Source organism: Ambystoma mexicanum, chromosome 14, assembly GCF_040938575.1.
Source record: "Ambystoma mexicanum isolate Mex_15411 chromosome 14, UKY_AmexF1_1, whole genome shotgun sequence".
Taxonomy (NCBI): Eukaryota; Metazoa; Chordata; class Amphibia; order Caudata; family Ambystomatidae; genus Ambystoma; species Ambystoma mexicanum.
The window spans coordinates 167,315,524-167,342,212 of record NC_090940.1 but is presented as its reverse complement, the minus strand read 5'-3'; the positions used below and the strand labels follow the sequence as shown (position 1 = coordinate 167,342,212).

The following is a 26,689-nucleotide window of genomic DNA, read 5'->3' as shown; positions in this document are numbered from 1 at the left end:
ACTTGAAGCACATTTCTTTCAGAATCCAGGATTTGACACTCCATGAAGTAGATCCCATATCCCACTCTCCATGAAGTAGGTCCCATATCCCACTCTCCATGAAGTAGGTTACATGCCCCACTCTCCATGAAGTAGGGCACATATCTCACTCTCCATGAAGTAGGTGACATATCCCACTCTCCATGAAGTAGGTCACATATCCCACTCTCCATGAAGTAGGTCAAATATCCCACTGTCCATGAAATAGGCCACATATCCCACTCTCCATGAAATAGGCCACATATCCCACTCGGTGTCCTGTCAATTGGTCGACTGCAATTTGGTCGACTGCAATTTGGTCGACACCATTTGGTCGAATGCCAAATGGTCGAATTTTTTTTTTTTTATTTATATATTTTTTTTGTGGGTTTTCGTGTGGGGAAAGAAAAAAAAAAGAAAAAAGGGGGTTGGGGGGGGGACCCCCCCAAAAAAAACCAAAAAAGGGGTAAAAAAAAAAAAAAAAAAATTCGACCATTTGGCATTCGACCAAATGGTGTCGACCAATTGTCCTGTCGACCAAATGTTTTCGACCAATTGACTGGTAACCATCCCACTCTCCATGAAGTAAGCCACATATCCCACTCTCCATGACGTAAGTCACCTATCCCACTCCCCATGACGTAAGTCACATATCCCACTCTCCATGGAGTAGGTCACATATCCCAGTCTACATGAAGAAGGTCACATATCCCACTCTCCATGACGTAGGTCACATATCCCACTCTCCATGAAGTAGGTCACATATCCCACAATCCATGAAGTATGTCACATATCCCACTCTCCATGAAGTATGTCACATATCCCACTCTCCATGAAGTAGGGCTCATATCTCATTCTCCATGAAGTAGGTCACATACCCCACTCTCCATGAAGTAGGTCACATACCCCACTCTCCATGAAGTAGGTCACATATCCCACTCTCCATGAAATGGGCCACATATCACACTCTCTGTGAAGTAGGCCACATATTTCACTCTCCATGAAGTAGGTCACATATCCTACTCTTCATGAAGTAGCTCACGTATCCCACTCTCCATGAAGTAGGTCACATACCTCACTCTCCATGAAGTAGGTCACATACCCCACTTTCCATGAAGTAGGTCACATATCCCACTCTCCATGAAGTAGGTCACATACCTCACTCTCCATGAGGTAGGTCACAAACCCCACTTTCCATGAAGTAGGTCACATACCCCACTTTCCATGAAGTAGGTCACATACCCCACTCTCCATGAAGTAGGTCACATACCTCACCCTCCATGAGGTAGGTCACAAACCCCACTTTCCATGAAGTAGGTCACATACCCCACTCTGCATGAAGTAGGTCACATATCCCGCTCTCCATGAATTAGGCCACATATTTCACTCTCCATGAAGTAGGTCAAATATTTCACTCTCCATGAAGTAGGTCACATATCCCACTCTCCATGAAGTAGGTCACATATCCCACTCTCCATGAAGTAGGCCACATATCTCACTCTCCATGAAACAGGCCACATAAACCAAAATCCAGGAGCAGTGCCCCTCTGTGTTTCAACCAATATTCTTTGGTGATTTCACAAGCCACTGTAGTGAGGTAACAGCCTCCGGCAGTAGAGGGAAATTTGACAACGGAAGCAACATTCAAGGAAAGGGTTGCATCTTGGCCAATCAGCTACTACTCCAGGAGAGGCTGAACACAAACATCAAAGCTGCCAAGAACAGCAATACACTGGCCGGCTACACGCAGCCAAACGGCCAAGCCCGCTCAGCATGGAGAATGGTTCCCTCCTCTTCCACTACTTACCCTCTATGACGGTCCTACCAATGGCTTTGGTGGATCCTGGGTAAGGCAATACACTAAAATCCCTTCTGTAGCGACATCACAAACTAGATTGTCATGGGCACAACAGCAAAGTTTGTTGGGGAGGTGCTGTTTGCTATTTATTTTCTGCCACAGAATAGGCCTTAGAAGATTATCCAGTGTGATAATAAGTGTATCTTATTAGACTTAAACAGGCTCGGACTGGCCTATACGACAATGCCAGAAGGAGTGGCCCAACATTCTAGTGTGTTGCAGTTTTTTTGGTGGAAGTGGGCCAGTTTGATGAGCTACAGCCATACTTTTTATATTCATGTAACTAACAAACTATGCTTTTAAAATGCACTAATTCAGTACAGTTTACCAATAACTCCCCTTGGCTAGTACTCCAAAAGGCTGTTTGTTAAAGCAACATTTTGCAATTTGTGATTAGGGGACACTTGGGGGATGGGTGGAGGGGGCATACCTTTTCACTATTGCCTTGCTGATTTTATGTCCCAGCCTGGGCCTGTCTCGAATGACATGGACATGTCTTGGTCTACTTGAGTTAGGCTTCCATGACACTCACAGACTCGCATAGAGGACAACGTACTGTATTCTTCTCCCGACAGGTCCCGGTAGTGGCCGTGGTGGCTTCTGGAGGTGGAACAAGAGCAATGACCTCATTCTTTGGAAACTTAGCAGCACTGCAGGAGTTGAACCTATTGGACGTCATGACCTACATCAGTGGCGTTTCCGGATCCACGTGGTATGTAGTGAGCCTTGAATGCATCAACCACTTGTGAGGTCACTATGCCCCCCCCCTCACCTCCTGGAAAATCGAGAATTATGCCATATCTGCTTATTTTATTTTTGTAAGGCTTTTTTGTTAGGTAAGAATGATTTGTTGACATATATGAAATATTTACTGACATCCCCTTTCTGCTTGCTGGGGAGACTCCTCTGGGGATAACCTGATCTCTTCTGCTTATATCGCGCCCTGGACGAACTGAATTGTATTTAGGCGCAGATGGAAAGACACTATAGGAGTAATGACAACAGAGTGGAGACTCAACTACAATTTTTAGGATTGAGGCTGTTCTCTGGGAATCCTCCGGACGTCTCGGGAGGATAGCTCAGCGGCAACATGCTCACCTTGGAAGCAAGATGACAATGAGCAACACTGGTTTGATCCCCGGGTCTGCGCTTAGAAACCTGTTAAATGGGTTCAATAACGCACTCCAGAGTCATCACTTGGGTTGATAGGTTTTATTTCAATAAGTTCCTCCAGGAGAACGGCCCCCAGCAGTGGACCACGATGTCCATCTCTCTCTCCTTCTCCTCTCAACCCCCAATGGAATCTGGAACCCTTGCTGAATGATCACAGCGAGGATTCCCTTGTAGCTAACATACACAATGCAAGTGATGACAATAATGCACAAGGAATGAGATCCTGAGTTGACACTAGTCACCTCCTAACAAAACCTCTGGGTATTAAATAATCTAACATACCATATCATAGGATTTACACAGTACAGCTGCATATAGGGTGTTGCGCGTATGCCTGTGGAATTCCTTGTAAGGAGCCCTTCATGTTGGCCATTCCCCTATTCCCTCCAAGAGGTTTTGTAACCGGCTGGCAGACATGACGACACATGCGGCCTCACTCTACTCACTGCCAGCACTGTGCTCCCCATTCCGCAATGTAAGGATCCCTTGTGAGCCTCAAAATGGCCTCACAAATGATCATTAGAGTTCTTGGCGGCAGGTATGCAGTGGCACAAAAATGCAAGGCCCATTCGACGGAGAGCAGAATCTCGAGAGGCCGGTAGTGTGAGAATCAACTGTGGTGTGTTTGCAAGCCTCAAGTAAATCCGTGGGTATGTGGAGAGCACCAGAGGTGGGCCCAGAATAGTGGTCAGAAAATGCAGGTGAAGGTGAAAAAAATAAATGGAGCTTTTATATCGGGCTTCATGCTGGAGACCAGCTTCTAAGCGCGGGACCAGGATTCAAACCTGTGATGCTCTGCGTTGTCTTGCTTCCAAGACAAGCCTGTTTCTCCTGAGCTAGCCTCCCCGGTCCCACAGACACTTCATCCCGCAGGCAGGAGCATGGATGCACCAGTAGGGTGACAAGACCAGCAGCATTCTCAGAGCTGACCATCTAGATATCGCATCTGTTTAAAGTATACACAATAAGTAAAGAGGTCATGAGAAAGCTGAGGGACAGCTCCATATCATAGCATGTACTGAAGTTTTAAAAGCCAATGAAGATCCGAAAAAACATGTACCATGCAATAAAAAGTAGCCTAGAGGAGGTTAATATTTTAGATTTGCATGTAACATAACCAGTATCTACCAAGGGACTGTCTGTGAAGACAGGACGCATGTAGCAATGACATACACCCGATTGAGGGGGAAGGGGGACTGACAGGGACGAGACGAAAGTCTCAACCCAAACTGGAAGCCAAATGGACGTGAAGAACTTGGGATAAGATCTTGGATTTCACATTTTTGTGTGAATAATTTTAAAGTTACAAACAAACAATAGAAAGACATTGGGCCTCATTACAAATTTGGCAGTATTCCTCTGGTAAATCCACTGGAATACTGTCAAACGGAATAACTGTTTCTGCTGATTAGAAGTGGTGGTCTAAGTCTCAATTTTTTGGAGTGTTGAGGACTCCAGTGGGATTTAGAGAGAATTTCAAGCGGCGGTAATTCCACCAATTTAGAGTATTTTTTGGACTATAAGGTGGCAGATCTTCCTCCCGCCGTTTGCTCTACCCTACCGCCAAACCTGTAGTGCGGTGCGGTAACAGGGATGATAACTAAATTACTGCCATTTTTGTCATGAACCACCGTCTGTGTCCCTTCTGGACTTTGTGGTCCCTGACACATAGGGGATTGAACTCAGTAATCCTTCCAACATGGCCGCTTGATGCGGAACGCTGCTTACCAGTCTTTGCGTTACACGCTCTACGTTCTACAAAACAGACACGCCCCCGCGGCTCTGCGTGTCTCAACGCTACTGCTCGCCGTAGCTGGACGTCTGCTGCCGGAGTTCGCTCGGGGCTGTTTTCCTGATCTCTATTCCTGGTTCCCTGTTTCCTCCTTCTTTTCCTTTCATCCCTCAATTTACCCAAAACTTTCCTGGATTTTCACTCGCGCTCGAGCCACGGGTTCCGTGCCTCCGCGCGCGGACATTGTTCCTTCCTGGTTCCATCCTGGACAATCTGAACGAAGCACACTGGAATCCGAAGACCCGCGCGCAGGCTTATACAAATCCCGGACCGTGCGGAAGAAGTCACAAAAGAAGGTCGCAAGTAAACAGGAATGACAGGTGAGAAGGGGAGAGACTTGTGACAATTTTGTACTGTACCGCCGAGACTTGTAATGAGGCCCATTGTGTGTAAAATTAAAATTGCAAACGCGCCCAAGAAACCTGAAAAGCTCATCAGTGCAAAATATCCTATAACACACGGTGATGGTTGCACAGCCAATAAGGTTGCTCGGTTTGCAGGCTTTGTCTAAGCTTGAGCTCTGAGCAAGTTGTTGGCTGCTCTGGACGCTTTGCCTACTTTTCCTCCCTCCATCCTAACCTAAATGCCCACAAAATGGAGTCAGTAAATTTGTTTTGATTTACCTACCACTTCTCTTCCTCTTCTTGCCTCTTCCTGCACCTTATCCTGCTGCCACAGAAATGCAGCAAGACTTGGAACTCTTTCTAGAGCTCTTTTTATTATTTTCCTGACAGCCGTCTTTGTAGTTTTCTTTGACCGAGAAAAGGTCTTGTGGTTCTAGCACGCTGCTTTATTCTCTGCCAAACAAACAAAAAAGAGCACTAAGACGTTATCAACAGTGATAAGGGCAATAATTTTGCTGCCTGTGGTTAAATCCTCCCCATCCCCCCCCACTTTACTCAGTCCCCTGAGTGGGTGCTACTACCTGATAGAGACCACTACTGAAGGGATTATTGCCCAAGTAGTACATTCCTATCGTAAACGCCAATGTTTGATTTTTGTCTTGATACCTATTGACTTTATGCATTATCGGATGGTTTTGAATAATGCAAAAAATAAACATGAATTTTTTTCTTTGATCATTATCAAATCCATTTCAATTTTAATTTACTTTATTTCTGACATTTCCTGATTTCTATAGAAGTACAGTCATTGCAAAATTCACCAATGAACAGTAAATGTCTCTGGAGGATAGCTCAGGGGCAACATGCTCGCCTTGGAAGCAAGACGATGCAGAGCAACACGGGTTTGATCCCTGGGTCCACGCTTAGAAACCTCTGAGTATTAAGCGCATTATAAATAACCTATCATATTATATCATAAACCAATAATGTAAAAATATCTCCAATCAGAATTTGAAATGGAGTCTTGAGGCGATAAATATAAACTTTTCCACTGAGCAACACACTAAAGCATCAATCAATAATAAAAGAATAGTTAATGCATTGCTGACTGGGAACAGATGTGTTTTATTCATATTAAATACTGTTCTATTCCCGAAACTGTTCTTAATGGGTAATATTTTCTTACCGATCTCATTGCTAAATATCTTCCTTCTCCTGTGTGCAGGCATATGCCCTGATATGAAGTTTTAATAATCTTCTTATAACTACTGTGTATTAAAGCTGAATTTGTAAACCAGTGGCCAAGTCCTATTTTTGTTAACCTCTGTTTACATAGGGGAGCCAGGCTATTCTACTTTCTATTTCTCTGTTCATAACATCTGCTATCAATTTCTTGATAGTTCGCATTCTCCCTTATTTCCCCAAATTGAACACCATTCCAGGAATAGTGGTATTCTAATGCAATCCTCTACAAAGAGGGGGTGGGGGCAAGTTCTGCATGGAGAATAAATGATGATGTTGACTGGGGCAGATTTAGAATGTGATGTGGGAATGAATTTTCTACTATAGACGACATTGGTATGTCTGCCTATCCCTATACTCCAGCTGCATAGAAGGCCTACCCTACTACTTTCACATGTTATACCGTTATTATAGCGACCATCGGGGTATTCCATGTCTGTTTGACCAGGCGAAAGAGGGCTGCACTAACTTCTCTCATGCGCATTATGAAATCAGGTTTTCTCACACAGGCATAAGCATTAACAACAAGAAAAATGTGCCTTTCCTTTTATGGTACGTAACATAAGAAACACATCTTGGGTGTGGTAGGGGGACCATCTACCAGTGTATGGAGGTCAAAAGGCTACTTTTCGGGACAATTCCTTGCTGGCACAATTCCAAGTCTGCTCATGAGGCTTTGTTTATGGCCTTTGTAGACCTGATTTTCCTTATAACATGACAGAACTGCTACAGAAACGTGATTGACCCAATTTTAAAATATTTCCCCAGGTCTATGTCCACCCTTTACAAAGACCCCGAATGGTCTCAGAAGGACCTCCAAGATGTAATCAACTACGCCAGGGATTCCGTGATCAGCCACAAGACCGGGGCTTTTTCTAAGAGCCGTTTGAAGTATTACTTCCAAGAGCTAGGCTCAATGAATAAAGACGGGAGGAACGTCTCTTACACAGACCTGTGGGGTCTGGTTATTGAGTATTTTCTGCACCAGAAGGTAGGAAACAATCTGTGTCTGTGGGAATCGCACCTTTCATCATGCACAGCCTTATAATTTGGGGTGCAGAATTGGCTTTGTGTGTATTTGATTGCTTTTGTTTTTTTTTAGGTATGGTTCTTATAAGTTGTTAGGTTATAGTGTCACATGGCCACTTGAGAATGCTGTAGTCCAAAAGTCCCCAAAACGAGGTTTTCTTATTAAGTATACCGTGGTGTTCTGAATATGTTGATCAGAGTGGTAACATTTTCATTGTGGGTGAGCAACAGTGGAGACATATAGGAACAGGGCGATACAGTCAGCGACGCGCTCTGGACCCTCAAGGAGTTGTTGGTTAGTGGTCCTCCAGAGTCAGTTATAGATGAAAATAAGCGTTTTTTAGCTCCTTCGTGAAATAAGGAATAACTGCCAATATGGAGGGCATTGTAGCTTGATAATGTTCCAGGACTCAAGTCGCTAGTGGCTTAAAGCAGGTCCCCGTGCCGTTACCAAGCGGTAATGTCGACCCGTCAAGAAGGTTATAACTGTCAGCACTTTGAAATGTTGTTCAGGATGCTTGGAGCTTTTTTTGAAACTCCACAGTGTCTGTTGCAGACATTTAAAAATAAAACTACAAAAGGAAATGACTGCGATGGAAAAAGGGAGAAGGGTTTGAAGCCAAGTCCCTTCTCCCTTTTCATGATGGCCACCTTGAAAAGGATGGGTCAACTGGAAGCATATTGGAAGAGGTAAGTCTAAGAATGGTGAGAGGGGACTGGGGTCTCTGGTATGTGTTGTTGGCAGGGGGAGCAAGGGATAGGGAGGACAGAGCTCACAGAAATCTCGGGGGTGAAGGAGGAGGGTGCGCAGGAAGGGAAATGGTAGCCTCCTCTGCCTTCGACCAGTTAGGGGCTGGAAAAGCTAGCCTTTGGAGACCACTGAGCTGTTGAGACGCTAAATGATGTCACAATCCAGGTGCTAATTTCCAGTAATTTGGTTCAGCCCTGATAACCTGCATAAGGTTGTTTCAAAGCTGAGACTTTGGTGTCCTTACTGCTGTGCTTTAACATCTTATTGTGTGCTGACAGACTAGGGCTGAGTGCCCTGATCTTGGGTTTGGCAAACGGATGCACATCAGGAGGCTTAGGTTCTGGAGGTGGAAATGGCCTTTGTTCCAATAATGAATGTGCACAATGCACAGTTTTTTTTTAGAGCATCCTTAACAAAGGTACAAGCCACCAAGGGCACTTTGGCATACACTTTGACAAAGTACCAGGCTTTGCTGAAAAACTGGAAGCATAAACCACAGGCTGAAACAGAGTTTTGAAGGTGTTAGAAACCTGATGGTATTCTCCCAGGTAGAGCCTAGGAATCCCTTATCCAGGTGGCCAGGGCATGGCCATCAGTATTGGATCCAGTTCCTGGGGGTGGACCAGTGAGGGAGGATCACCTGGGTGACGGAGACCATGGTTGTGCTAGGGGGAATACCCAAGGTGAGGCACAGTATTGCACCAAGGAGGAAGGTTAGGGGGACGAAGTCCCTGAGGTTCTCTTTGGTTATTCCACTTCTACCTCCCTTCCACCCTGGTAAACCAACTAGGAGCCCAAATCCTGATACACCAGGAAACTACCTCTCTCAGAACCACTGTTCTCCTATATCTTACTCGAATACTCCCAGTCATTTTTCTTCCCAACCATCTGATTATTTCCCGCACTCCCAACCTGCTCAGATAAAACATTACCATTCCCACAATCCCCCTTGTTTATTTTATGAGAAAAGTCCCAAACATTTCCTTTCACTTCACAAACCCTACCAATCTCCCCCTTCCAAAGTCATCAAACCTCCTGACATGAGGGTTGTAATTCCTTATAACACCCAACCTCCCCACCCCCCCGTTTTGCGACTCAAACACTTTTCCCCCGACATGAAAACCAAATGACTAACCCTAGAGTTGTATATCTGACATGTCCAGACACAAGAGTCAGGCAGAGTCAGGCAATTAACCGGAATCACACACACCTGACGGCCCTTTTCTTTCCCCACAGGGATAAAAGGTGGCGCAAGAGAACACAGTACGAGCAAGGCAGACAGCACAACGATACTGCTATCCATGCCCGGCAGTACAAAAGGACGAGAAAGGTGGCGAATATTGAGAGGCTAACAAGGAGAGACATGATAATTCCCTTTTTGACGCAAACCCGCAAAACCTCCACAGAAGGAATCCTAAGACCGAGGACAATAGACAGAGTGTTTTGCATCAGATGCCAGCGGTACCCACAGCCGGCCTTGACTCCAGTAAAGAGGAACGCCAAGCGGTTCATCACAGCCGGTAAGTCAAAGGGAGGACCGATAAGAACCAGGCTGCGTTGAATGAAAGTCGCAAAGTGGCAAGTTGAAAGAAGTTCAAAGAACTGTACATCTGTGAGGGAAAGACCACCTGCAGAGGGAACCGGCACCACGTGGGTGCTAACTCGAGGGATACTTTCATTTGAGGGTCTTGAGGAAAGTACTCCTCCTTACACCCTCTAATATTAGACCGCCAGTCGTAGCCACACTGGTCTTGAGTCGGTTAGACTATTGTAATGCTCTCCATCTTGCTCAGCCAAAAGGTCTCGTCCAGCGGCTTCAGCACCTACAAAAAGTTGAAGTTGTCACCCAAGGAATATGTGGAAAAGCCATAGTAAACCCAGCAGAAAGGTACTGGCAGTCAAGAGGGGTACGAGCATGAACGAGGATTATCCAGGGGTGAAGCTATCACCCAAAGTCCATTGAGAAAAGAACAGTTATATAATTTGTAGAATATGATGGGGTTGGCGCCCGGAAGAGGGGGACCCAGGGGTGAAGCCGTCACGCAACGTGAACTGTGGCTAAGAATCGAGAAGGATCAGCATCCGGAAGAGGGGGACCAAGGGTTGAACCATTATCATCCTAAAGAACTTTCATTTGGTTAAATTAACCTTTGTTTTTACTATTTGAACATGTCAGGCCCACGAAGGTAAGAGGCTTTCAAAGTAAACGAGGCTTGGTCATCAACGGCCTTGACAGCTGAAACGGAACAACCGGCTCGTACTGAGACAGGTTGAGCGTGTACTGTGCTAGCTGAAACGGAACTCTCGGTTCGTGCTAAGAAAGCTTGAGCGTGTGCTGTGCTCCAAGATCCCACCTTACCGCGTTCTCAAAATGTGTCTAAGGGAGACCCATGCTACCGCATCCTGACATATTATTTATGAACACTTCTTTCTTTCTTGAAAACTATCCCACTCCCTTTTTGTGCTAGTTTAAGGTTTGGCAATAGGTTTCTTAGTATAGGCCCTTTTTATTTGACACAGTGCCACTAGGACTGTCTTATTTTTCGTTTGATGGTTGGCGCTTGCTCTCATCTTAGACTTAGATTTAGATTAGGCATTTTTCCAACCTGCATATAGTTTAATAAACACCATTGAACTATGTGATCACTTGTGTCTGTCTTTACTGCTGCAACCATGAGATCCTTACAGGACAGTCCTCGAGGGCATGCCTTCTTCAGTGCAAGTAAGCATCAGCCATCATGTTCTTATCAAAGCTCCTTTTGCGCAGCTTTAAAGGTGCCCTTCATGAATTGTGGTAGACATTGTCTTGCTGCCTGACCATAACGCCCAGCAGCAATGAATATTTAGACTTTCTCATGAAGGTGAAATAACTTTCTTCCTCCCTTAATACCTTAATACCATGCAGAAGACATTACAAAAGGTGAGGCTGCCCCACATCCGCCTGTTATATTGTGGTGATTATGGGGTTGCAGGCAGGGTGTGTTTGATTGCCGTCCCTTGTTCAGATGTGGGAAGTTGGAACTAAGGACGCATACTTAAATAAACCCATGTCGTAAGATTGTTTTTCAAAATTTTAAAGGACTGAATCGCAGGGGCCAATTCTCCAATTAAGATATCGGTCATGCCCTGCCATTCCCACATTGGATCTAGGGTTCCAACGAGAGTAAACACAGGTTTTGTTGACACAAGATTAGTTGCTATGATGGCTTAGTGGGAGGTAATTTGCCCAGGCACCTGCAGACCGTCAGCTTAGATCCCCCAAAAACAATTTAGGCCTGATTCTGAACTGCATCTAAAATTATAGAGCGCCATTCTGTGATGGAACAACACTATTCTTATATGCTCTATATTATGTGCCTCTATTTATATAGATAGTGAGTGTGGAGCTTGTGTGAAAAGTGTTGTTCCATCATGGAATGGCAGGTATTTTGCATGAGGTTTTGAATCAGGACCTCTGTGTTTTTTCCTTAGGGTTGATAAAGGGGCCATTGTTTACAAACAAGATTATTTCGATTTAAAGAAAAAGCTTCAATAATTACAAAATCGAATATTCCATGAAGGAATGACTAATACAGAATCACAGAATCAAGAATAAAAACTATAAAGTTGTACAAAAGCAGATCTGTTTGTGCTTTGTGGTCACTTAATAGTCCCTTCGAACAGGAACTTCTGTCCTGTTTATTTTTGGACTTCTGAACTATCCCTCACTAGGATCAGCCAAGGTGACAGAAACAAATATGTTTTCAAACAATCCTAGTGCAAGTGGTCTTCACTACTTCCTACGGGTTGGAAGCAATAGAGTTTTATTCCTTGTAGACCACGGTTTTGATCAGCACATGCCAGGGCCTCTCCCCCTTTACCAGGCATTGGTGATCTCTAAGGATTCTGCCTCCTCTCTGCCCCAGGCAATGTGGTCAGACGGGGTCATGGTATTGCATGTGGTTGGAATGCCCACAGTTGAAAATATACTGGTCCGAAGCCCTTATTTGGATCAAAGACACAGTCGGAATATCCCCAGGCCTGGACACCCTCCAGATGTTGTTGGGCGTCCCAGGTGCCGACTATGATGAATCCAGATTCCCGAAACTTACTATGTCTCTTGAGAGCGGGGAGGGTGGCCCTGGCCCAGAAATGGAAAGATAAGGCTTCTCCATCGAGGAATGAACTGATGACCAAACTGTGGGGTATATTCATGTATGAGAAATTGGCAGCAGTGGTTAATGACTGCAATGGAAACGTTTTCTCTTGAGTGGGGAGCTTTTATGTTGAAATGGGGGAGTGGAAATGTGTAACTTTGGTTTACGACCTAACAGCTGTGCATTTCTGGTCCCTACACTGTACACAAGCTGTCGTGGTACTAGTCTGCTACACGCGCGGACCCCTTTCCACCAACAATGTTTGTACTCAGCCTTAAGTAGCAGATCCAATGTCCTGTCATGTGTAATGGTCCTGGTAGTGCAAGCCAGGGGGTGGGTCTCGAGGAGGGGATGCGTGCAACGAGGGTTGGTGATTGTTATTGTTTAATTTGTGTGCTTGTATTTCCTTATGAAAATGCCAATAAACACCAATGTTTACTCAATAGACTACTGGGAAGACCCAGTTTTTGTAATGTTGCCCAGAAAATATGGTGATCCACCAAGTCGAACGCCATAGACAAATCCATGGAGGCGACATATATTGCAGTAGTATTATCTCTCCGAGCCAACCTCTGTATAGTGCCAGCAATAAACCTGCACAGTCAGTTCCCATGGATTTCCTAAATCCCACCTGGAACATATGTAGAATGTTATCTACACACCATTCTTGTATAAGTCCCAGTATCACGGAGGCAAAGATTTTCGAATCTGCATCCATAATTGCTATGGGCTGATAGTTTAAAGGTACCATCATGTCTCCTTTCTTGTAGATGTAGAATTACATCTGAACTTTTCCAGGAATTGGGAGTAGTCTTAGTATTGATAATACCTCAATAAATAAAATAAACAATAACCTAGACCGTAACATAATATTCTGTTTAAAAATAAATCGGTCCACCTCTAGAGGTACTCGCTGACATACTTTTTCCTATTTCTTCAATGAAGACACTCAAGTTCCATTGCTCAGGATTACATTCAAAGGGTTAATGTTCAATCGCATCATTTGTATTATACAGCTCTTTAAAATGCACAGACCAAACATGTTCAGGTATAGGATTCATTTGCACTGATTGCTGTCTTAGTACAAGATCATTAATCAATGTGCAAAAATGTCTAGATGTTCCCTCCTGCAGCACTGCCATCATTGCCTCAGCATCCGTTATAAACAGAAAGTACCAGTGAGAATGTGTGCAATTTCTTAATTTGTGTTTTACTTTGTTGGTGTTATTCAATTTTACTTGCCCGCCGCTATGGGATAGTTTCACCTGCCTTATCTCTTTGCGTATGAGTCTTTTCATAGGCTGTACATCAGGGCCAAATTTATGAGCATGTGTTTTTGCCTTCTTTAGTTTATTACTTCCTTTCCCCAATATCACCATCACAGAAATAAGGTAATTATTGAAGGAGGTAGGGGCATATGTTGTCAGTTTACCTTCCAGAAAAAAACTCCTGAAGTCCCTTAACATCCGCATATTACATTTAACAACGTTACCTCCATGTAGCCTTACTTGATTACAGTTCTGGTTTACAATTACCATTGTTTTATACATATCATGGTTACAATCCGTTATTAAACCCCCAAGGGTCATTAATAGTATGGCGTGATCACTGTAATGGTTTGGAAGTACTTCAAAAGCTAAAGTGTGGTCTAGTACTGTTTTGGAGGCAAATATGTTATCAATTTTGTAGGAAGATTTTGTTCCATACAATGTGGCCGAGCCTCTAGTTGGCCCTTCTCTGGTCTCACATAGCCTAGTCATCCAAAAAACTCTCCATAATAGATCGCCAAATTTGACCCTGTATCCCTTTTCATCCTGCGACGCTATTCACCAGGCCTGTAATCCCTCTCCTCTCTTGAGTTAATTGTTATATACCTTCTGTCCCAGTTCCTAAAAGTTTTTGATGTATATCAGTAAGTTGATGATCACAATATGGGGCAGCTGGGTCGCAGCAATCCCAATTAAAGTTCCCTGCGACAGTGACCTGTCCCCCTCGGGTGGTCACTAGCCAATCTCTGATTTTTGCATTCATACTCCGAATTGTAGTCTAAATTTCCAACTGGGTTCCAATAGATGTTTATTAGTAATATTTGATTAAAGTGGACACCCTTATCAATATGTATTGCAGCAGCTAGGACCCCCTTAATCAGGATGGAATAATTCAAGATGGTTAAGCCAATTCCATTCGTACAGTAATAAGTAGTCCCATCGCAGGTCTACCTCTGGCCCCTTGCAATGCAGGTTTAATTATTAAATCATATCCGTCCAACACAGGAGGACCTCTCAGCCAAGTTTCTTGTAAACATATAATGGGATAGGTTTGCAAAAATGTGCACAAAGATTCATTCGAATATAATGCTGATGTACCTCTAACATTCCACAATATTAATGACAAACCATGATCAGAGCTAGAGATTACTCTTCAGTTCTTTAAATTGGATAATAGAGACTCTAAGGGAGAGGGCCAACCATCTCCAATCCGAGTCCTCACCTTCCTTGCTTTTTCTCCCCCCGTATGAGTTATCCCTGCCCACTTGGGTCTTCCTGCCCCATTTGGATGTCAGATACCCCACCCCCACCTCAACCTAGCTGTAAATCAGGCTGTGAGTTTAAATAGAGTCGCAAATCATAACCCTTCTTTTGGAATTGTTGGACTCCAGTTAAGAGCCTCATAAACCATCCGCAAGGGGATGTCCATCCTCACATGATCATATCTGGCGATGTGGATGAAGTGCACAAGTTTAATATCCCTAGAAGTTATTAGGCGTGGTGATGGTATTTCGCTTAAGAGGGACAAGACTCTCTTCCTGTTTAACGAGTCCAGACCCCCTGTGTTAAACATATAATTCAACATTAAACTTTGTTCTCCAGGAAATGCAGTATCTCGAAGATAGTTTTGTATTTTAGTAAAATTAGTCTTACCCCTTATGAATATTGCTTTTGGGCCAATACACTCATATTGGGGGAACTTAACCTCCTTAACTCTGTAATCATCATTTTTAATTTCGGATTTATAGACCTCAGGTATTTCGTTAAGCATCTCACTAAGACAATCTCTAAATTCCTGTAGGGTATTTACCGTATTATGCCTATTCACCATGGGCACCCTAGTTATTCGCGAGTCTGTCTGGGCTAGACCCAAAAGGGGGTGGAAATTGGTGTCTCCAAATTACGGGGCCCCTTGTTATTCATTATGTCCCCTTTCTTATGTGAGCCTGCAACTGCCCCGCATTCCTGGGGTTCCAGATGGAATGTATAATGGTTATGTGATGCCTTTGGTGCAAATGGGTCCAGAGATACCCGCCCACACGTCTCCTCATCTGTGTTCACCTGAGGGCCGCTTTCCCGATTTGGGCCAATCGCTGTGCTTTCCCTTACTTCCCTGCGCACATCATTCGGTTTTTCCTGGGTAATTACCACGTTTATGAGGTCTCTTATTGCACACTCGTTCAAGATTATACCATCCCCAAAGCTATTCCCATGCTGAGTGTCCACCTCAGCCCCTGGTAGGGTGTGAGGAACTCATGGTGGCAACAAGTAAGACAGGCACAAGTGATCACAGTTCAAGGGTGTTTATTGAACAATGAATTCTGTATTCAGGTTGGACAAACGCCTATTCTAAACTTAAATCTAAGATGGGAAGCGTCGACCATCAAATGAAAAATAAGGCAGTCCTAGTGGCATCGCTTCAAATAAAAGGAGCCTATACTAAGAAACCTATTGCCAAACCTTACAACTAATACAAATAAAAGGTGTGGGATAGTTCTCAAGAAAAGAAAGAAATGTTCACAAATAATTTGTCAGGATGCGGTAGCCTGGGTCTCCCTTCCCCATGTTTTGAGCACTGAGTAAGGTGGGATCTTGGAGCACAGCACGAGACAACAGTTCTAATGGCAACACTCAGGACCTTTGATGGGCAAGTCTTGTTTCTTTGAAAGTCTCTTGCCTTCGAGGACCTGACGAATTCAAATACCAAAACAAACAGTCTCTTTTCCATGGACTTTGGGTGACAACTTTCATCCCAGGATTCCCCTCTTCTGGACGCAAATCCCTAGAAAGTTCCTTAATGAGATCAAGTCCCCGGAGGGCTATGTTCTCTCGCTTTCAAGGGCCTCTTAGGTTCCAAAATAAAGTTCCTTTAACAAATGAAAGTCTGTTTCCAATGTTTGCCTGGTGATGGATTCACCCCTGGGTCCCCCTCTTCTGGGCGCTGACCCTGCTCACTTTTTTACCACAATTATATAACAGTTCTTTTCTCAGTAAACTTTTGGGTGATAGCTTCACTCCTGGATCTCCCTCCGTCGGGTCTCGGACCCATCTCAAATCTCAGCCGAATCGCCCTAGGTTGGACTCGGACCCCTCTCTTCTTTTTAGCGGGTTTCACTTCCCTTGGTTTCTCAATGTCTTTTCAAACAGTTCATGGTGGACATCCCTCGGCCAGGTTTACCTCTGTTGACACACTGTTTCTTGGGACTTTATACTTTGCCGTCAGCATCCCTCGGTAGGGATCACTCTTGTCAACTTCACATTCACTTGAATTTGTGGGATTCACTTCCCTTGCTGTCACACAATTTGCAGAACAAAGTCTTTCGATTGTACAGGGAATTTACTAGACCTCCTTTAGGACCACTTTGACCTCTTTCGATGACTCTCCTACGGCCTTCTGGTACCTGTAGTCTCGCTCTGATGGGTATCGACCAGAGTCTCTTGAGTTTAGCGCCCACGTGGTGCCGGCTTCCCTTTGTAGCTGGTCTCCCCTTAACACTTTTTACAGTTCTTTACACAGTTCCTTAAACTTGGTTCAAACTTGCCACTTTGCATTTCTCTCTCAACACTGCCCGGCACTTATCGATTCGCCCCTCGGCTCATCAGCTGTGCTGAACTGCTTGGCTTTCGGCTTTACTAGAGTCAAGGCCGGTACCACGGTCGGGGGAGATTCCCTTGCTCCTGCTTATCGGCTTAGGCTTGCCCTGTGTACCGTTGACATCTGCTGCAAGACACGCGTGCTATTGTTTGCGGTCTTAGAATCTCTTCTATGAAGGTTCTGCAGGCTAGGGACGAAAAAGATGAGGTCACTTCTCTTCTCGCCACCCTCATGATTCCTGCCGCCTTTCTCCTTCTCTTGAACTGCCACGCCTGATTAGCTGTCTCGTCATGCTGTCTGTCGTGCTCGCCTTGCTCCCCCTGTGCTCTCTTACTCCACCTTTTATCCCTGCGGGGAAAAGGAAGGGTCGTCAGGTGTGTGTGATTTAAATTAATAGCATGGCTTTGCCTGGCCCTTGTGTCGGGACATGTCAGGTAAACCGGTGCATTACAAGTCTGTTGTCTGTCACAATGTGAGGAAGTGTTCATGGTGGAAAAGGATGGTGGTAGAGTTCCTGAGTGTCCCACGGGCTAGGATGGAGAAAAGGTATTGTTGGATTGTCCTATGGGATGTGATGGGGAAGGTTTGGGAAATGGACTAGGATGACCGGGACGGAGGACAGAACATAAGGGATTGTGGGAAAGGTAGTATTCTGTCATAGTAGATTGGGGATTCGAAAGATGACAACCAGAGGGACGGGATTGGTAGGGTTTGTGAAGCTTATTAGAGGAACTGGGATCATGGAGTGAACAGAGGGGATTGTGGGAATCATAGTGTTCTGTAAATACAATATACTGGGTTTTAGGGGAAGAATAATTAGAGGGACGTGGGGTAGAATGGCAAGGGCAATGACCAGGAGTATTCAGGTAGGGAACAGACACATGGAGATTCTCGGATGGATCATCTTCGGGTGCAAGCGGGTTTGAAATCTTAGGGGATTGTTTCTGTACGGATGGGACATTGGATCTAAGTAGAAGAGATTTAATGGGAGGAGGTGAGGCAGATGTCTTATAGCCTATAAAGGCCTAATAGATATATTATTCGCCCCTCCTTCCTCGGCATTGTACCACGTCTCACCTGGGGCGTTCAGCCGAGCATAACCCCGGATGCCCCTATCCAGGTGATTCTCCCTTGCTCATCAACCCCCAGGGTTGGGATCTGAGAACGCCAGCCCTCCCCAGGCCACCTGAATAAGGGTTTCCCGAGGTTTACTTGGGAGAACACCCTCAGGTTTCTCAAAGGGTCCATTTTCAAAATATGGGGGTCCCACTCTGGAAAGTTCTCCTTTCCCCCCCTTCTATATTACGGATGTTACTTGCTGCTTTCGCATCACCTGGTAGCAAAAGTGTAGTTTTCATTCCTAGCTGGGGGGCCGGGGATCATTTAAATATTTCAAATAGATCTCCTTGATGATTAATACCAATAATCTCCTCTCGGGCCCCTTGCACCTCCCCTTTGCTTAAAAGCATTAACCACCCTAAGGTCAGGCGGCACATGTATCCCCTCTAGCTCGATGTGTCCATCTCCCTCTTTTAGTTTTGACCTTGATGCATGTAATGGTACCCTCATAACTGCGATTTACTATATGGTTACTTTGTCTGTTTATCGACTTCATTCTCCTTGGCTTGGGAATCCAAACCCTCCCCTTCGTCTTGAAACTCCCTTGCCCTCTCCAATGCTGCTTAGTGCAAAAATGTTCTTGATGCTGTGTTGCTAACTTTTTTGGTAAGTTTCTTTTTGTAGTTTTTCTTATTTTTATTGTAATTCATGCCCTTTTTGTTTTTGGTCTGTTAACCCTAAGTTCAAAGGTGTCGGAAACACCTAAGTCTTTCCCATCCAACCCATTTTTCCTAGTATCCATTTGAGGCAAGCTTGGTTGTTCAAGGCTACCCCGCACCCTCAGTCCAGTCTCATGCAGGCGTTCCCTCACTAGTTGTATCGGTGTAAGTATGAGGCTAGAAAAATATTTGAGATAATTTGTCTGTGTTTTCAGCTCACAAGATAAATCGTGGCCCAGGTTCACTAAGGCTGTGACCACCACACTTGTATCGTCCTCAGGTAGGACGGGAGAAGCCAAATAAGGCTGCGCTGGGAGTGGACCCTGTTCCTCTGCCCCCTCATCCTGTAAATGATCTGAAAGTGCGAGGAGCGTAACTTCCCATGTGGAAAAAAGGGGTGGAGTATTCAAATAAGACCTGTTTAGGGTATCATGGGGATTGTTATTACGTTCGCTTGGACCGTTACCTACTATTTGGTTATATAGTTCCTGGGGCAATGTACCTAGTTCAATTACCAACGGCATAGATGAGGTAAATACTTCACCAGGGCCTTGGATATCCATCAACAACCTGTGCTCCCCTCTTATGTCCTTCTCCAATAGCCCCTGGGAACACATGTTAACAGGTGAAGGAGGCAGTGGAAGGGTGACGGCTCGTGACATGCCTCCTCTTCGAGACGAGAAAACCAGCAGGGCTGAAATAACATCCGGGGCTGCCCTCTCCTTTTTCCGCATGTTGATACTGTATAGTACTATCAAGAGGCAGAAACAAATAAAAAGGTTATCTACAATAGTGCTCTTAGAGGCCAGAGCCCCAACACCGAGACCGCCGAACAGTACTCACGGAGCACTCGGGATGCACACGCGCAACTCCTTTTGTCTAGATGAATAAGACAAAAGCAAGCTCTAAGTAGTATAAGGAAGGCATGGTATCAACAGTATGACATGTACACAAATGTGTGTACCCTTGCTGATAATGAATGCTATGAGCAATTGCTTGGTTGGACAGATACAGAATTTTAGGCCTGTCTCTCACAAGTTTTTCAGAGGTGTGGTCTCCTAAATAAGAAATCCAGAGATTGAGTCTAAGAGTACTAATCACTCACTGTGTTAGGAAATACAAATGTTGGAAAACAATTATTTATTTTCTAATCATAAGAAACATGTACATAAATTGAAAAAAATGCTAGGGAATACGATATACATGTGGAAAATAACAATTGACAGTGGCATCAAAGAACAAAAAAATTATATTATATACAACAAAATAAACATAAAATACTGTACAGTTAATATACCGACAAGTATCAATTATTATTTCACTGGCACAGGTAATATACATGCTTATGTGAATACATAAGTACTTTGTGATGAATCTGAAAAAGAACAAAATGGCTGTAAAGTCACCCAAGTTTCAAAAGTGCCTTAATTAGGGTGTGATTTCCTCTAGGCGTTGAGTGTTTTTTCGAAATATAACAATAAATGTTACAGGGTAATAGGGAAAAAAAAGATATCTTTGCCTCAACAGTAAGACAGACACAAGTGACCACAGTTCAAGGGTTTTTATTGAACTTCAAAAAGGGTTTGAAAACCCCTATCTAATTCTAAATCTACAGATGGGAGCAAGCTACGACCATCAAATAATAATAACGCAGTCCTAGTGATGTCTTGGCAAAATAAAAATGCCTATACTAATAAACCTATTGCCAATCCTTACCTCTAAATATAAATAGTGTAGGAAACAATGTCACATAAAAGAAAGAAGTATTCAAGATATAATATGCCAGGATGTTCAGGCGGTTTATAGTCATAATTTCGACAACAAAAATGTCGAAAGTCAAAATATCGAAAAAAAAATGTCGAAAAAATAAATGTCGACTTTTTTTTTCAATGCATTTTTTTTTTAAATGGGGGGGTTCCCCCCATCCCCCCTTTTTTAATTTTTTTTGTATTTTTCCCTTTTTTTTAACTCCCGAACCCCTAAAATAAATATATAATTAAAAAAAACGAAAGTCGACATTTTTTTTTTCGACATTTTTTTTTCGACATTTTTGTCTGTCGACATTTTTTTTTCGAAATTATGACCACCCACCGTTCAGGCTGTTGGCCTCTCTTTCCCATGTTTTCAGCACGGTATAAGGTGGTACACTCAAGCTTAGCACAGTCTCTGGCTTTTCTGGCATGAGGATATAGTTCAATCATTAGCATCAGGGCCTTCTATGCCCAAGTCTCTTTGCCTTTCAAAATCTCTTCTTTCAGAGGGCCTGATGTGACAAACAAACAATAAGGTATTTTCCTCTTCAGACTTCACAAGTACACATTTTCTCAGGAGATTCACTATTCACCTTGGATCCCCCTCAGCCGGGCTCAGATCCCTTTAACACAATATTCAATCAGTCTCCCTCTGCCGGGCTTGGACCGATTTCACTTCCAAACTTAACTTTTAGCACAAACTTGCTTTAACCAAAAGCTCTCAGCTGATCTCCCTGCGCCGGACTCGGGCCAACTTCATCTACTTAGTCATCAACTTTCTTTATGCCATTGACATCGAGAAATTTTGAATATGCACAGGGTTTTGGTTGACCTGTTGTAGGACCAATTCGATTTCACAATACTTTATCACTCTTTCACTTTCGCCACTTTTCAGTTCTATACCTAACAGAGACTTTCGAATGAGCATCCATGTGGTGCCTAACCACTCTGTCTAAGGTATTGTATCTTGGCTTCAAAGTTTAATCACTCATTTTTTGTTTTAATTTTGTTTGCGTCAATTACCACATACGCTTCATACACTGTTTGCTTCAGTATTCACTATACAATGTTGCTGCTTGCAACCTTGGCTTCAACACAGACCGGTCTGGTATCAGTCTCCCCAACTCACCGGCTGTGCTGACTTCACTGGCATTGCTTTGTTGTAGGAGCCAAGAACAGTACCAGGCCGGCAAACGATACTCCCCGCCTTGACTTTCGGTGCGGGAGAGCCCTGGGTACGTCCGACAAACAATTCAGGATTCTTCAGGCTTGATTGCACGTCTTAAGTTTCCTATTCTCGAAGGTTCATAAAAATAACGGTCTCTTGTTGAAGAGGTGAAGGGTACTTCTCTCCTTGCAATCCCCTTCTGTCTTGCCATCTTTTGCCTTGTATTAAACTGTCATCTTGGAACTGCTGCTGCCTGGTGTGCTTTGCCTTGCTCAGATTGTGCTCTTGTGCTCCGCTTTTTATCCATGTTGGGAAGTGAAATGGAAGTCAGGTGTGTGTAATGGTCAGTAATTGCCTCATCCTGCCTGACCATTTTATTAAGACATGTCAGGTATACGGCTCGGGTGTTAATCTGTTTTCTCCTATGGTGAGCTGACCGTGAGATAGTGTTCATGTTGGGAAAGGGGACGGGGGGTTGAGTTCCTAAGCATCCTATCTGGTTGGATGGGGTTAAGGTGTTACAGGGAAGGGGATACCACGTGTCACCATCTGATTTCCCACTCCCTGAAGTCCCCTCACCCAGGTGATCCTCCCGCACTGCCCACCCCCAGGAACTTGATCCGAAAGTGATGGGCGTGTCCTGGCCACCTTGATGACAGATCCCCAGGGACTAGCGGGTGAGACACCTTCAGGTTTCTCATAGTATATATGTCCTTATATAAGTTCGTAGGATGGAAAGTGCGACGGTCTCGTTAGTCTTCAGAAATACCTTCCAAATCGTTTCTTCCAAATAATCTTGTGAGTACTGCGATTCGAGCCGAAGAGCACTCACGGAGCACTTTGGGATGCGTGCGTGCATATGCATGCGCCCGTCTCCTTTTGTGCTGCTTCCGGCGTTATAGGGGCGTGGCCAATTGAATTCAGCAATTACTCATTTGAAGGTCTTCCAAATCGTTTGTTCCAAGCAATACTGCAAGTTCTGTGAGGTGTGCCGAACAGCATTCACTGAGAAATTATTAAAAGGAGGAGAGCTGTGCTCGCAGCCTTGACGTGTACAGATAAAGTAAAAGAGGGAAGGCACTGTTGTCCTAATTGCTGGCCTCAAATGTCTTTCTTACCAGCCATACCCTGTGTCTGTATTGAGCTGTTGCAAATATCACAGTAGGGGAGAGAGAATAGATTAAAAACACCACGCCTGATCATATCTGCGGATTCTGGAGTCTCTAAGAACCAGCTTTACGAGCAGGAGTCTCGGCCTCTTTGACTTTTCACAGAACAGAAAGAAGTGTGGCACTGTTTCTCTTATGCTGCCACACATAGGACAGATGTCAGACACTGAGGGGCACCAAACCTGTGTCCACACAGCAACTGGAAAGATGCCCAGTTGCAGACGCATATAGAAATCTTTTCGAATGGGGGAGACATTTCATCCAGGTATTGCCTAAAGCCTGGCTTGCTAATGTGGGCAATATAGACATGACCAAGCTTACACTTTGTGGTGTCCTCAAGGAGAAGCTCCATTACAATCCGCTTAGCAGAGATCTTTGCTTTAATCAAGGCTGAGCTACTACTCCCCCTTGATCACTCCAGAGTTCACTGACACCCAGCCTATGCAGCATCTTCTTGAGCTGAGCAAACCATTTGAGGCTTTTGCCTCGGCTAAGCGACATAGGGTGAGATAACGCCTCCCTGCACTCCCAGGCCTGGTTGAGATCAGACCATTATCCAAAAGAAGGCAGGGTTGAATATGGCCAGGGTGCCCATGGGAATGATGTCAAACTCCAAATGAGTCGGGGCAGAAGGATCACTCCTGGGAAGAAGCAATAGTTGTTTTAAAAATGTGTATTCTTTTATATTCAGTTAGCAAGCCTTTGCATGGCCCCACCTCACTGACCCATACTTTACCGCAGGCTGAACCTGCTTGCTATATAGGTCCAGAGCCGGGACACTGCACCACTTCCATGGCTGCAGAAATACGACCTTATAATTACAGGCATGCCGATTAAAAATTCGACTTTTTGTGGAGTCCAAGGTATGTCACTCTAAAGAAGAGTAGTTTTCAAGACAATTTCAATCCTAAATATTAACACCCTAATTGTGCCTGATCCAGTTTGTTCTATGCCAATATTTGGGAACTTAAACAAAAGAGATTTGGGTTAATGTAAGGTAAGAGTTCCAAAACTCCTATTGACTTACATTGATGGAAAGAAAAAAATGATATTGTTCAAGTATACATTTACAATCCGGGATACTCTCAGAAAAATTGAATGTATTACCTTATGTATGTCCTATGAGAGATCACCTACAAAAAGCACAGGTTGAGTGGCTGGTAACGATGCAGATCAGGTATTGATTGATGTGGAAGGCATAGGATTAGAGAAATGGCTGAGAAAGCCAGTACTGCTCCACGAGAAAGAAGCGTTGCCTGCTCAACTACTGTGTTTCCCTGGCACCTACATCCTGGAAGATGAAAACAAGTGCAACAAGCTACGCAAAATCCCTACGCCTTGAGCTGGTCTAGGAGACCAGGGTCATGGGCCTGCACATGTTCTGCACCATAGAAGATTAATGTTCGCATCCCACAGTTACCTGCAGCAAAGTTAATTTGTAACCATTTCTTAAGCCATATTCAGGTTAATGATTGCAACTTTCACTCAAATTTGACCCATGTCTCTATTCACGTAACCAGTAGCAACCAGATGAAGAGTCCTATTTATATGTGCAACGTCTCTTTCAAGTGGGCATGCAATTTCTACATGACTGCATATCCTTTGCATATGCGCTTTGCTTATGCTTTGTTTGCAAGTACACACACATACACATCCTATGCCTGTCATGAGAATCCGCCTGAAGCCCAAAGCCAAATGCAACTCCTGGTATGACTCGGGTCTCGTCACCCTAAAACGCAAGTGCAGGGTGGCAGAGAGGAAATGGCGTGCTTCATGTACATCCTCTGACAAACTGGCCTGCCGCCTGCTCCAAAGGCAATACCGTCTCTCCGTTCTCACCAAGAAGAGAGCCCTTATCCAAGCCCGCATCTCTGCTGCATCTAACAACTCGGCCGAACTCTTTAAAATCTGCAAGGAGCTTGCCAACCCTGCTGCAGTCTCTACCTCTCCTGTCCCCTCCCAGGCCCTCTGCACTGCACTGGCCTCTCACTTTGTCTCTAAAACTCAGGACATCCTGTCCACACTCTCCTCCTATCACCTCCCTCCATCTCTTCCTGGCTCTCCCTCTGGCCCTTCTGCAGCCACCCCTCCTCCCTCCTTCTCTGCCTTTCCCCTTTTTTCTGCTGACGAGGTTTCCAGACAAGTCCGATCTATGAAAGTCTCATCTAAACAGGTTTACCCCTGCTCCTCAAACTATCAAGGACCACATCGACTCCCTGGCTCCTGCCCTGGCTGACTTTTGCAACCACTCCTTCGCCTCTGGAGTCTTCCCATCCCCCCTTAAGCACTCCCTTGTGCATCCTCTTCTTAAGAAACCCTCTTCCAACCCCGCCTGCCCGGCTAACTATCGCCCAATCTCCATCACTCCCTTCCTGGGCAAGCTCCTGGAGAAACTGGCCATCTCCCAGCTCAACCTCCATGCTAAATCTGTTGGTAGTCTTCATGACCATCAATCTGGCTTCAGAGCTGCCAGAAGCACGGAAACTGCTCCCCTGAACATCCGTGAGGACCTGCTCTCGAACCTCAACTCCAACACTGCGTGTGTTCTCATTCTGCTCGATCTCTCTTCTGCCTTTGACACTGTCAACCATGCCATCCTGCTCAACCGTCTCCGTGATAACCTGGGTATCACTGGTCAGGCTCTGGCGTGGCTGACCTCTTTCCTTTCCAATCGACCCTCCCAGGTCCAACTGGGGTCCTTCCTCTCTGACATCTTCTTCTCTACCTGTGGTGTCCCCCAGGGATCTAATCTCTCTCCCTGGCTGTTCAACCAGTATCTGGCACTCCTTGCCCACCGTATCGCCACTCTCTGCCCCAACTTTCAGTGCTATGCGGACGATACCCAGCTCATTTTCAGGCTACCCTCGGCCTCCTCCTCTCCTTCCCTCATCTCCGACTGTCTGTCTGCTATCCAGGAATGGTGTGCCGCCAATGACCTCTGCCTTAATGCCAGTAAGACTGAGATTCTACTCATCGGCACACCCACTTCCTCCTTCCCTGCAGCGCTCTGGCCAGCCTCTCTTGGCCCGCTTCCTGCTCCTACTTGCAAGGCAAAAAACCTCGGGGTCATCTTCGACTCCACCCTCTCCTTCTCTCCTCATATAACTGACGTCTCTAAGAAGTCTCACTACCAGCTGCACCTCCTCAGAGGTATTCTTCCCTTCCTCTCCTTCCCCCAGAAGCTCACGGTCTCCAGAGCCCTGGTTCTCTCGAAGCTGGACTACTGTAACAGCCTCTATCTTTATCTGCCTGCCTGTACTCTCCGCCCTCTGCAACTCATCCAGAACAGGACTGCGAGACTTGTCCTTGGCCTCAAGCCCAGGGACCTTATCTCTCCAGGACTGAAATCTCTACACTGGCTCCCTGTGGCTGCGAGGATTAAGTTCAAAACCCTCTGCATTGTCCACAAGGCCTTCTGGAGCCTGGGGCCTAAATACCTTCAACTCTCTCTTCCTAAATATCTTCCATCCCAAGCCCTTCGCTCATCTTTCTCCAACTCCCTGAGGGTCAGCCGCTTCTCGAAGCAACGAGCTGGGGGTAGATCTCTCTCTGCGGCAGGGGCCTCCCTCTAGAACAGCCTACCTGCCTCCCTGAAACTTGAGGAGAACCATCTTCGG

General features: G+C 45.0%; 1 protein-coding gene across 1 annotated transcript in view; it reads left to right on the top strand.

Annotated features, from left to right (window-relative positions):
• Nucleotides 1-26,689, top strand: part of PLA2G4F (phospholipase A2 group IVF) — a 403,704-nt gene that overhangs the window by 305,306 nt on the left and 71,709 nt on the right. Inside the window, exons 12-13 of the mRNA XM_069638816.1 lie at nt 2,452-2,588; nt 7,196-7,418. Coding sequence (XP_069494917.1) covers nt 2,452-2,588; nt 7,196-7,418 — 360 coding nt within the window. The remainder of the gene's footprint in view (nt 1-2,451; nt 2,589-7,195; nt 7,419-26,689) is intronic.